The 14,261-nt window shown below is 28.9% G+C and overlaps 1 protein-coding gene across 1 annotated transcript in view; it reads left to right on the plus strand.

The window, feature by feature from the left end:
* LOC100568787 (nose resistant to fluoxetine protein 6) overlaps positions 1-14,261 on the plus strand; it is a 135,475-nt gene that overhangs the window by 114,405 nt on the left and 6,809 nt on the right. Inside the window, exons 5-12 of the mRNA XM_016800251.2 lie at positions 2,040-2,257; positions 4,245-4,333; positions 4,949-5,139; positions 7,457-7,620; positions 8,553-8,721; positions 9,729-9,922; positions 12,736-12,877; positions 14,097-14,247. Of these exons, the coding sequence (XP_016655740.2) occupies positions 2,040-2,257; positions 4,245-4,333; positions 4,949-5,139; positions 7,457-7,620; positions 8,553-8,721; positions 9,729-9,922; positions 12,736-12,877; positions 14,097-14,247 (1,318 nt within the window). The remainder of the gene's footprint in view (positions 1-2,039; positions 2,258-4,244; positions 4,334-4,948; positions 5,140-7,456; positions 7,621-8,552; positions 8,722-9,728; positions 9,923-12,735; positions 12,878-14,096; positions 14,248-14,261) is intronic.

The following is a 14,261-nucleotide window of genomic DNA, read 5'->3' on the forward strand; positions in this document are numbered from 1 at the left end:
TCACAAAGTGATCACGTGTTCATGGACGGAACATTTTCGTCTTGCCCTAAAGGTTTTTATCAACTTTATGTACTACACGTAATTTATAAAATGAAACCTTTACTTGTCGTTTATGCGTTATGTTATTTGATGTAACATATGTTAATGGGCCGTACAAATTAATTAACAATACTCAAGTTATGTGCTTCAAAAGGAGACCATCTATGTTTGCTCCATATATGTGGAATGTCCACAATGCAACAAAATTAGGATATAGTAGGACTAATAACATATCGGAAGGTTGGAACAATAAGTTCCAACATTTCATTAGATTTAAACATCCACATATATATATATTTATTGAAGCTTTACAAATGATGAATTCCATAACCACAATGGAGATTTTAAAACTAAATACAGGTATTCAAATAAATTGTAAAATTAAATCAAATGAAGAAAGGCTTAAACACATATGTAAAACTTCTCAATTCAAAACAAATACTGAAATTATTAGTTTTTTAAAAAACGTATCCTACATAATTAAACATTAAAATTGAATATTATCTTTTATTTTTATCACCTATAATTTTTATTACCTATTATTTACATTTATATTAATTAATGTTTACAAAATCGTTTGTCTTTTTTATTTTATTAGAATAAACTTTTGAATTATATTATTATTTTATACGATTATACGCTGATTATTTAGTATTTATAAATTTTATATTCGGTGTCAATTGTCCTATCATCGGGTGTCAATTGTCCTATTATTGGGTGTCAAATGTCTCGGGTGTCAAATGTCCTAGATTCAATTTCATAATATTGTAAGTATTAAAAAAATAGACTTGGGGAAAATAGACTCTTAAAGGGATTGGAAGCGGTGCTTTTCTGTCTCTGTCTAACACACGTGGAACATATTATGGATATTATTAAGAAGTGTTTTCATTCCAACGTAGGTACCGATTGATCAAGTGAAGGGATAAGGATTTTAAAAACAGATTTGAATTTGTCATCAAGTCTACTGTCTTGATATCGACTTTCCCAGATTTTTAATTTTTTGATTTTATTTTCACCAAAAATGTTAGTGTTTTATTTCCCTTTTTAGTACCATTTTTTTTAGAATTTAGGAGGATAACATCAAAAATATGGGAAAGTCGATCTCATATAGGTATAGACATGACGACAAATTCAAATCTGTTTTTCGAATTCTTATCGTTTCACTAGATCAAGCGGTACGTTGGAATGAAAACCCGTCTAAATTCCTATGTTCCGCGTGTGTTAGACAAAGACAGAAAATCACCGTTTCCAATCCCCTTAATATGAAGAATATCTGTCAGATTCAATGTCAGTGGAATAGGTATATCATAATATAATATTATACATTTTTTAGCTGCGGGCGGAGTCGATACTAAATCTGCGGAATACATTTGGGTATATAAATAAATATTATATAAATGAATTAATACATATATAATACATAATAGAATGTATAGTATTCGCCCTTGGCCAGTAAATAAAATGTTGATGTAACATACTCTGCGTGTGACATTATAATATTGTAGTTAAAATGTTTATGACATTTGACTTTGCTTGCTTTGCTTTGAAGGGATGGCTAAGCCGTTAACTATTTCAGGCTTTTGCCTCTACTAGTCTAGTGGATGGAAATTTAAATTATGACATTTGATAAAATCGTGAGAATATAATATACCTCTGATTGGAACTTCTTATATTTAATATTAGAACACTTTCAGTTAACCTTCGAAAAAGAGGAAGAAACAAATAAAATAATAGTCAGATTCTTCAAGGAATCCAATTTAGTCCTATTTGAGTTAAACAATTTAACAATGTATACGCCAATGATAACCTAGTAATTGAAGCGTTTTTTTTTTAAACAAATAAAAAAATATATTCAAAAAAGTCTTATTGAAAAAACAAACTAAATATAGTAGCATTACGCAGTAACAATCACGACTGGTTCTCATTAATTACGGTCTAAAACCTATCGTATACCTACCTGACTTCGTATCGTATTTCTAATATTAAAATAATCTACACAGTTCGTAGATAATGACAAACAAATGCACAGAAATATCGTGAAATTCGGCATTTGCATCCCGGACTCTTGCACTGCTGACGACCTCCAGGTTGCGTTACAAAAGGAATTCGACAAACACTTCCTACCACATCGAGTTAAAGCTCAAGTCCAAGTCGAACCAATATTGTGTTCGACGGATAAGGACGAATATCCGTACGATACCGGCTACTATTTGACCAGGTAATGAATGTCTAGGTTAAAAATAACACAAATGATTTAAATGTTCTATCGACACAAAAAATAATTATTATATCTAGATTAATACCTATTATAATTCATATAATTATCATATAGGGATTTATAAATCCTGTACTATTTTTTTTTTTCTAAATTATAGGTACGATTTTTTTTAATTTGATTTTTTTCATTGATTTACTAACAAACTATGAGTAAATATGCATAAAACTATTAACAATTATTGTTTAAAACTATTAAATACAAAAACCATTGAAGTAAAGTTAAATTTCATAAAATATTGATATTACTTTCCTGTATAGCTACCTAGTACATACACATAGTATTATTTTTAAAATGTTAAGACATTTTGATCTATTATTGTAGAGATTTCCGTATTTACGTTATCTATTTTTTTTTTCATTAGCTTATATCTATATAACGTTAAAAAAATGTCCACTTGATCAAACAGTTTGAACATTTAATACAAAGTTCCTGATAAATTTTATTCTAACCATTTCAATATTTAAGATATAAATGCACAATTTTTTTACATGCATTTAAAGTTCAAACCTTGACAATTTGCAATTTAATTTGTATTGAAACGATTTTTAAATGCTCAATTTTTAGTTTTTACATCTAAGACTTGAAAATATAATATTATAGGTTCCTCATAAATAACTACCAACTGAAACCGTATTATAAGTAAAAGTAAAACTTTAATATAGGTAGTATTTAAAAAAAAAAAAAATTAACACATTCTAATAAGTCATAGGTATTATATCTAAGGTTGTAAAATCTCATGAAATTTATTTTCTTGAAATATTTCATTTCCATGAAAAATATTTTTTTTTATTTCCAAGCGAACATTTTTAAAAGTTGGTTTATTGTATGAAATAAAGAAAATAATATGTAACATAGTTACATACTACATACATAATAATACACAAACATAGACATTTAAAAAACTAGGTAACCGACTATAAGACAATATTGAAGTCAGCCATATGCCAACAGGGAAAAAACTGCATGATTGATAATATGAATATCAAATATGTATATTGTACCTATATAATTATTGTAATATATATTATATTATTATGTCATATAATTATATAAATATGTTTAGGTATCTTATATTCTTATAATCTTATCTATTGAGTTATTTTTTAAACATTTCCCCGTTGGCAAATGACTACTAGACATTAATGTTTCTATGGGAATGCAATATGCAAATCCGCTATCTAGTTGTTTTACATGTCTATGAACACAACATATATAATTTAGAAGTTGTTTAACAAATCTTTAATATAATAAATTTAAACTATATACACTTTAAAATATTACTGAAAATACACTACTTTTTCATTCACTGTTGAAATTGACTTCAACTTTATTTCAAAGTTTCAAACCATCATCTTTTGGATCGCTGACGGTACACATACAACAATATTTTAAAACTCATAAAAAAAATGTTTTTTTTTCTCAAAATAATGCCAGGAATATTTTTCAGCTTTACTACATTATAGAAAATGTATCAACTGAACTGTATCAGTGATACACTATTTTAAAAACTGAACTGTATCAGTGATACACTATTTTATAATTATTAATTAATAATTTATAACCATATATTGACCATTAACAGTATTTAGGTAGGGTTTTTAATTCGTATACCTTGGTTGATAAATGATACCTAACTGATAAGTTATTCATAATCAATGTTTTCTGTGTTTTATCTATGTATTATTTCTAATCATCTATAAACACGTTTAAAAGAAAAAAAATATTTTTCATAATTTCATTGAAATATTTCAAGCGAAATATTAATTCAAATTTACAACCCTAATTATATCTATAGGGTCATAGGGATTATCTTATATTTAACTTTTAGTAGTCAGTAGGTATATTCGTTATTACTTATTACTTATTATACACCTTTGTATGACTACAATTTATTAATTGTAATATTATATTCGTATTTGCTTGAAAGTTCACTAGTTGGATTCATATTCTTAGTCTGCTGCTTATCGACGGCGTACCATTTGATAATAATAACACGGGATGACAACGGGGAAAACAGTAAGTATAATATTATTTCATTAATTCATTTATAAATAATAAATATTTAGATATACATATAGGTAATAATATTGACAATTAGACGTTTTATAATATGTAATTAATTAATACTTTTAACAAAACCAGAAAAATCCATGAAAAGTCTTGCTCATTTCTTTAATCAATTTATACTAACAGTTTATCTCGTTAAAATATACAGCTACTCAATTCTTTCGAGTTTCGGAGACTGCTGGGTCACCTGTTGGCTGTTGGCATGTCAACGTAAGGTACCTATAGGCTATAATATTATTATTCAAGGCTGGGCATTAACGAGTTAATAAGTTAATAAATTAAAAGTTAAGTTATTTTTAACTTGTTAACTTAACTTACTAGGTCACTGTTTTAATTAACTTAATTTTAATTTAATTAATTTCACATTCGTATATATGCGTTAACTTAAAATCAACTTCTATCATTTGTAATATTCACTAAGTTAATTTGAATTTTCATATTAATTAGGTAGTAATATTAATAATAATATTATAGGGGTAACGATGTAACATAATATTTGTTTAGTCTCTCGTCCTGCCCAGCTATGTTATTATTGGACTTGTTAATGTATTTTATATTTTACAGATAAAATGCCAGAAACATTTGGCTCATTCTCGCTAATTCGCAACTGCATAGATCTGATCTATTACGATAGAAACAACGAATTGAACATCTTCAACGGGCTAAAAGTTGTTGCCATGTTATTGGTGTTGTTCTGTCATAAATTTCTATATTTTGTAATAAATCCGATCACGTACGGGATTTACCTTGAAAAGGTAATCCAAATATTATAATAATACCATGATGTGGGCGCACGCGGTGATAATTTACATGACCTATTTCTAAACTCATTTTATATTAAGGGGCCTGCACGTGACCTGTTTTTTTGGTCAAAAACATGCCTTACAGAAAAAACTCTCACGCATCGTACAGTGATTCGATTTCGATAATTTTTTTTTTTTTTAAATGGAAACGCTCCTAACAGGTTGGGTTGAACTTGGACTTACAAGATTCTATTTCCAAACCATATTATAAATAATACGACTTTGATTATGACCAATTTTCTCAAGATTTTGTTATTTTTATTATGTTTGTTTTAAGCTACCTACGAAATTAAATATCGAAGTTCAATACGCCCTGTAGAAAATTCTCCTCTTTCTAACGAAAAAAAAATGTATCAATTCAGACCACTCTACGATGCGTGAGAGTTTTTCCTGTAAAGCTTGTTTTAAGAAAAAAATCATGCATTTTTTTTTTTTTGGTCGGCAGTGCCGTTGAAATGTGCGCAAACGCAGTGCGTGCGTAGATAGCCCGGTTACCCGCTACAATCACACTCACACTAATCATCATTGACGACTAACACAAATGCCATGGTCGGTGGCAACACAATTGCATATTAGGTACCTACCTAAACATTGCCCCCTACTAAAGACACACGAGCAGGCCCCTTAAGAGGACGCGCTACATGGCCATCTATTGTCTCTGCAGTCTTACAAGTGCGTAACATAGCAAATTTACGATCAGCAGATCACGTTTAGCTCTGTTAGTTTAAAAATTAGAGTGAATCGACCTATTATGAAACTTGATGTTAATAGCATTCATCAACAACACATCTGTGTTTGTATGTGGGTTTTTTACGATGGTTCAATTTTTTGGGTGCAATACGATTGCACGCGGTCCTTATCAGCGGTACCTTTTTGGGCGTATGATTGCGTGCACTAAATTATTTTAACTTCTAAGCAACGTTGCCAAATATACAGGGGCACGGTAAATATCGAAGGAAGAACTTAAGAAAATAGAATTTATGTGTAAGCAATACGAAGAGTAAACAAGAGCATAAGTTTTTAACCATAGTTGGAAGTAAGTATCGGGGCTTTAAAATTTAACTTAAAAATATTAAAGGAATGTAATTTGTCAAATTTTTCAATTATTTAATTTTTTATTTATTTATCTATTCGAATATTTAACCTTTTTTTACAACAATAATTATTTTCTTTTATGACGTAGACCGCATGTGTATGTAAAGGGTTTGTTTTATTTTGTGTTATTTACGAATATTTAACGATATTTTTTTATCTATACATATACATACATCTATACACACATCTATATATAAGAATCTAACGTGATTTTGGAGACGAAGGAAACCGGTTTGTTTGTTTATTTATTATTATTATTATCATTATTAATTATTTATTTATTTGTTTGCGCTTGCATTTTTACATTTGAAATATATATTATTCATTGAACAAACGATGTATTGTTACATTTTTGTCTACCTTATCTCTATTATATAATAAAAAGTATAAAATTTACCACTTCAGTGATTGAATTCAAAATGTAGGATAATATATAGTTTTCAGAAAGTAGAAATAACAATAACTACAATATATAATTATATTATATTATTTGTGTAGCCAAAAAATAGTCATTTGTTTTTAAATTAAATTATAAAAAAATAATTTCTTCTGGAGGAAGGTCGGGCAGCTAGTATAATGATAAGTATTTTAGTAAATTTATCTCGAAATTTATTTAAAAACTTCCTGAATGGATGAATTTGTGTCTGTACCTATTTAAATATAAAAATTAATTACGAAATAACTGAAATTTGTTACAAACAATTTGGCAACGTCGCATCCAATTTCACGCGCAATCGTACGCTTTTGAATAGTCAAAATCATGTTCTTTGTTATTCCGGCACTGCGCGCAATCGTATGCCCAAAAAAGTAAAACGCGCGCAATCGTACACCACCGAATTTTTTAACAAGTTATGTGTATATAATGTAGCGTAAATTAAAGATGCTCATAACTCACTTAAAAAATCTAGTTGTTATAAAAACCCCATTATAAACACAGATGATGTTCTTAGGTACCTACGATAAAATTTCATAATAGGTCGATTCACTCAAATTTTTAAACTAACGTAGTTAAACGTGTTCTGCTGACCGTAAATTTTCTAAATTACGCACTTGTGAGATGGTACAACAAATATATGTGTAGTGTTCTCTTAATTACCTTTAACTTATAAATTATAATAGTTTTATAATTTGTGAATGGTTTTATTTTCTTGCATTTGTTTTCGTTTTATTAAAGTTTTACGAGGATGGATCGGATTTCTTATTGACGGCCATGAATTTGATCGATCCGTTTTTTTACATCGCTGGTTACTTAATGTACGTCATGCTGATTCCGCAATTCAATAGGCCTGGAACCAGTTGGTATCATATACTTATGGTGATCGTGTACAAATACATGAAGTTCGTATCTTTGCCTTATTGATATAATATTACTCAATAATTATTATTATCTGTTTAATAACTATTAATAATAATAATAATTATTATTTAATTTAAAAGAATAAATACATATTTTGTACTAGGTCGAGTTTGGCTAAACGATCCGAATTAGCCATGTATATTATTATTTATTCTAGTAGGAGTATAGAAATAATAAATCTTATTATATTTTTATTTATTTGTACTATAAAATAACTCGTGGCCATTTTATATTTAAACCAAGAATGCCACAGTCAGAGCCATAGCATGGTTTATCAGTGCTCCTGGTATTTAACATAATATTTCCGATCATGTACGTTATTCTAACATTTGTATTGCATTATGTATACAGTATTGTGTAAACTAAATATATTATATAGGTAAACTTATCTCCTTCCTCGAAGAAATCGAGCTGTATATTTGACTATTTAGGTACCTACTGCAGCATGCGTATTTAGTGTATTGGCGAATAGCAATCTATCTTTAATGGGCCAATATTAATTATATGATTTATTTAATAGTACAATTTTACTAGTTTGTGCATATTCTATAGATAAAATGTATATTATTAATAATAACATAGGCCCTAGTTAGGCCCATATTTTATTTTGGATTTTGATTTTTGAACCCTTGTCCTGGACCAACCAGTCTCGCCAAGCCCTACAACACTGGTCACAGACCACAGTACCTATAATTCTGGAAGGAGCTGCGTCGATAATGCAATTTATACAGTTAAAAAAACTGGATTTCAGAAAAAGTGTAACTACCTAGGAATATTGAAATAATTTTGGGTGAATTTTATTTCTAAGTCAGTAATAAAGTGGTATATTGTTTATCTAATAAATGTGCACCCTACCATAGTAATATAATATTGCCTATATTAATAATGATGATGACGATTGTTCTTGAATAAGGGTTCTACCGTCGTACGTGATCATGATGATGGTGACAGCTTTCATCATTCCTCATTTGGGCAACGGGCCGTTTTGGGCTTCACGGATATGGCCTGAAGCTGATAAATGCAAAAACTATTGGTGGGCTAATGTATTGGCAGTCAGCAACTATATACCAGTCGACAACCAAGTAAAATTAAAAAATACACATTTTGACGATTTAAGAACTATATTTACTAACTGTTGAAAAGGTGAATATCAAAGCTGCAAATAGGTTATAAAGTGGCTATAATACTCAAGTGAGAGTGTTGGGGGTATCCAGATATGGTTGCTATGTTAGGTAAAAATTCCTGGTACCTAAACTTACCATACATAAAATGGGGAAAAACTAAAATATCTCAAAAATATATAGAAAAATTGGGATAATAACCCAACACTAGTTTTCTACAAAATCTATTTAGATTTTTTAAATTTTATAGCGGATAATTCTACTACCGTAGTACTTAGGTACTTATATCGTATACATCTGAAAGTTTCACTAAATAATTACTAATTACCTACTAATTAAGTATATGTTAGCATATTCTAGATTTGACATAATTTACAACATATTTTGGCTCGTTCTAGTTAGTTATATGGACATTTAAAACGCATTTTTTAAAATTTATGTAAGTATAGGTATTGAAATTTTTTTTTTTTTTATAGTTAAAATGTTTACTATACAGCAGATTACTGTATACCTATATGGTCGAGGTGTGTTTATGGTGCAGGGTACATTGTACATACATAATATGTCGGGAAAATTTAGATAATATTGAGAATATAAATATAATGTGTATGTATATTGTATATACTATATTGCGTATATATTGCGATACCTACGATTCAACAGATTTTACAGTTAGTAAATCTTTTTCAAAGAATCATAACAATAATTTTTGTAGGTGCAGAATGACTTCGGAAAATGTATCATTCCCGAATCAGGAGAACTTAACCGATCTTGCCTATTTATTATATTTTACTGCTATATTATAAATTATAATGGGGTCTGAGAATAGTCGAAAATTCATATCCCCCTATACCCATTTCAAAAAAAAACTAAGCACGCCACTGGGTATAAATACTATATTATTATAATATGTATTATATATAAAATATTATTATAATATACATAATAATTTTTATTTTCTATTAAAGTGTCTCATTTCTGGCTGGTATGTGTCGTGTCTGCTACAGTTTCTCGTCATCGGGACCACTGTGGTTTACATTTGCGTCAAACACCGAAAAATTGGAATATATTTAATTATAACACTCTTCATCGTGTCTTTGGTGACATCGTTCGTTACAACCTACTTTAACCAAGCGTACGGAATGATTCGAATAATGTATTCGTAAGTATAATATACTATAGATAATAGATACGAAGCAGTGAAACACAATGTGGCAGTATACCTGCAGCATTGTAGCAGAGTAACAGTTATTCTGACTTACTCATCGCTAGGGAATGGATTTTTTATCCAAATTATATAATATATAGTATATACGTATTGGAATAAGCTATTTGAAATTTGATGAGAATTGTCCCTGATTTACATTGTTCTTATTAAAAAAAAAACAATAATTGTATTTTGCATATTTCCTAAATTTTCATAAAATAACACGTTACACAAAACAAAAATTATGATAATATTGATAATTCATGTAGCGATTTGTAAAAAAAATTGTATGTTTCGATTTAATCTTTAAAGATTCTTACCTATAAATAGGTATAGGTGCCACAAACGGTAGATATTTAGAGATTTTTTATTTTTTATTTTTTTTAATCGAAAAAGACAAAAATACATACATTATTATTTAGTAATATTTCCGATTATCTTTCTCCTTTAAGCAAAGCTTGTGTTGGAGAAAGAGAGTTATTATATAATATATGATACAATTATTATAATTATAGAATTTACAAGATATAAATTATAAGTTCTAAGTACGTATAAAACTAAATATACAAATATAGTTTAGAAATTTTATCAAGAAAATGTACATGCTACAGAAAGAAATATAAAATAAACATAATATTAGTCTACGATACACAAATAAAACCTCATAGATTAAATTTATAAAGCTTAGATATAAAATAAAATCATAGCACCTCATTATTTAACTCAAGAAATAAATATTTATATACCAAGCCTTTAATATTAATCTTTTCATCCCCAAGTATTTTTTTTTTTTAATTCAAAAGGCATAGAATTGAAAAACGTTGGTCCAAGATAATCTACAAAACATTGACCAAAAGATTTATTTGCATAATTAACAGTCAAGTCAAATTTCCTCAATTCTCTTTTATTGCTTAACTCTTTATGATGTTTATCTAAATTAAATTTCTTAACCAAGTACCTACATAATAGCAATTTTTTTTATACAAAAACCTTATTGGCAAAACACCAAGTTCTCTATAGTTGGCTTTCGTAGATCCTTCTAGAGTGAATTTATTTAAGCAAATTCTGACTATATTATTTTGATTAACTACTAGTGCATTTAATATGTTATCCCGAAGCCCACCCCATACCAATAGACCATATTGGAAATTTGATTGGTATAGTGCAAAATATACTATTTTCATTGTTTGTTTAGGTACCATGTTTTTGAGTTTGATCAATTTAAATGTAATAATACGTAGCTTTCATAATGAAAATTCCATTTTAATTTGTTATCAAATATAACACCCAAATATCGAATTTTTCCAACTATATTAATTATTTTGCAGTTTTCCTGATTACATATTTTATTATTGACGCAGCCATGTATTGCTATTGTATTGAAGTTACAATCTGTTTTATTAATTGAAAATGGAATAAACACAGTTTTATCAACATTTAGAGATAGATTTCTATTGTTTAAAATGTTTATTATCTGATTGAAACCTCTGCAGGCTTTCTCATATACCTACATCATCCCATGATTTGTGTGAGAATAGAAGACAAGTGTCATCAGCATAAGTAACTATCGACCCATCAAAATTAATATTACAAATTTCGTTAATATATATTATAAATAGAATGGGTCCAAGAACACTACATTGAGGTACACTATTTTTAATTCCATATGTGTTACTCTTTACTTCATTAATTTTCACTGACTGTTTTCTATTATGCAAATAGCTTTTAAACCAGTTTAGCCTCGAATTATTAATTCCAAAGCTAGGTAGTATGTTTAATAAGATTTGACGATTCACTGTATCAAACAAAAGCCTTAGCTATGTCTAAAAATATTGTTAATGATTTATTGCTATTATCTAGATTACTGTATAGAAATTGAGAGACTTTATAAAGAGCATTCTCAGTACTTAACACGTTGATGGGCAGTACTGCTATAGCAGTAATGTTAAAAGTTGATGTCGTGGGGCATTTTTAAAGATAACTGCTATAGCAGTATCATAAAAACCTTCCAAAAATTGTCATTACTGCTATAGCAGTGATATTTTTAATGGTGTCTTATGAGGGGATAGATTGTTGTGTCCCCCGACATCTTAGCGGACAATTTTTCACTGCCCTACAGCATAAAACCCTACAGCAGTACTAAAAGCATTACTGCTATAGCAGTAATGAAAATTGGCGTTTTAGGGATGGTTTTTTTTCGACGGCGGCCACGAGACTGTCCATCAACGTGTTAACCTAGGTCTAAAGCCATACTGATTTTTTGATAATAAGTTATTTTTTTCTAAGAACTCAATCAGTCTGGCTTTACACATATTAAATTAATTGGCACTTTGATATTAGATATATAGAGTTTTACTATATTAGAATCAACGAAATAATACTCGAAAAACTCCACACTTAAGTAATGTCTTGCAAATACCATAACACCATCATTTTGATTTCTTTTTATAGAAGAAAAATACAAACTATAGCCATCTAAAACAGATTGAATGCAACATTATATTATATTCCATTTTGAATTTCAACCGTTGAAAATTAGTTTTATAGGGATGTGGTTTTGATGCAATGTCATTTATTTCTGGTGTTTAAAACGTAGCTTCGAATCATCGATTATCCTGCAGATTATTCACCGGGGTCTGCGGTTCGGCTGGCCGGTGAATAGATTATTATATAGTACTCATCAGTCATTACACTCATAGTCACATAATATTATACATACAAGTTTACTTATGAACGAGTTTTTTTTTTATGTAACTCATCCACTGCAGGTTCTTGGAGAGTCCAAGCAATTCATTGGAGTTTAGTAATTACTACCGACCGTTTTACCATCGGGGTACTCCATTCTACGCCGGATTGCTGGCCGGCGTCGTGGTGGAAGAGCTGAAAAAACGAAAAATAAAATTTTCCAAGGTAACCGAATGTACCTATATCTATTATATTTTAAATTATTAATAGTGTCTTTTTAAGATTTTTAACTGACATAACGTACGGGATGATAATATTTTATCAGCTGATTAAGCTTAATCAGAGTTTAACCGTAGACGGTACAACTGCCCTTAGTGACTAAACGAATCAATAGGTTAATAAATATTAAATCAGTTACCTACCGGCTACCAATAACATATAACACATACATTTTTATAAATATACAATTCGTTGAATTTGTTAATAGGTACTGGGAACTTTATTTTCTTTATTTTATTAACTTTATTTTTATTGTCTATAATTATAATTTGTAAAACATATTTTAGATTCTGAGTGGAGCGAGGAAGCTATTGGTTTTACAATGGTGTTTATTTTTTAATTTTAATTTTTTTTTTATCCTGTATACAAAATTTCTACCAGAAGGAGTGCTTCGATTTCAACATATAGTACCTTATATTTTAGCAAATTGGATAAAGATGGTATTTTAGAAAGGTCAATTTTCTCAATAGTTATTTAATGCGCACGGGAAAAACCACCGAAAAATTACGAAAAAACGCTAAAAATGGGATTTTTATTTCTAACACTTTGTTTATCACCATAGAAACGATATAAAAAAATTATAATATTATAATATTGATTTAACTTACATGATAAAATAAATGATAACAATATAAAATATGCAGACTGACAAACCGTCTCCGCTCAGAATCGTTTTTTTTTTTATACAATGATATTATATCATTGAATTCAAGTTTAATACAATCCATTATACAGTGACTCACTTGTAACCTACTGTACAGCACAGTGACATGCACTTACCTGTTTTTTTTTTTTAAATATTTATTTTATCATAATTATATAGACTGCATAAGGGAGAATTCAAGGGGAGTAAATAGGCGCACGTGTCCCCTTTGTAAATTTTTTTTATGTATCTATTCGTGTAATTTTCTATGCTTATAAATGTATGTTATACAATAATATACCTACAATTGTTATTTTACTGTAATGTACCATCCTGTAAGAAATAATTTGACAATGTCTGTATTGACACTCGTGCAAGTATACAACCATTACAAATTCAACTAATAGGTATATTATAAGATTATATTTGATTGAAATGTGTACATTATAAATTATACGACGTAAATAAAATTCCACGATTTATGGCAATGATTTTTTACGTTTTTGTTTTTTCTTGACACAGCTGGTCGTCTACGCTGGGACTCTGGTAATCAGCACTGTCTGTATTTGGGTCCAGTTGTACGGGGTAGTGTTCTACGATACGTCCAGGCCTTACAACGCGATGGAACAGTCGTTGTACGCTGTTTTTAGCCACTGCACGTGGGCTGTCATATTTGTTTCTGGATAA

The sequence above is a fragment of the Acyrthosiphon pisum genome, chromosome A3 (assembly GCF_005508785.2).
Source record: "Acyrthosiphon pisum isolate AL4f chromosome A3, pea_aphid_22Mar2018_4r6ur, whole genome shotgun sequence".
In the NCBI taxonomy this organism is placed as follows: Eukaryota; Metazoa; Arthropoda; class Insecta; order Hemiptera; family Aphididae; genus Acyrthosiphon; species Acyrthosiphon pisum.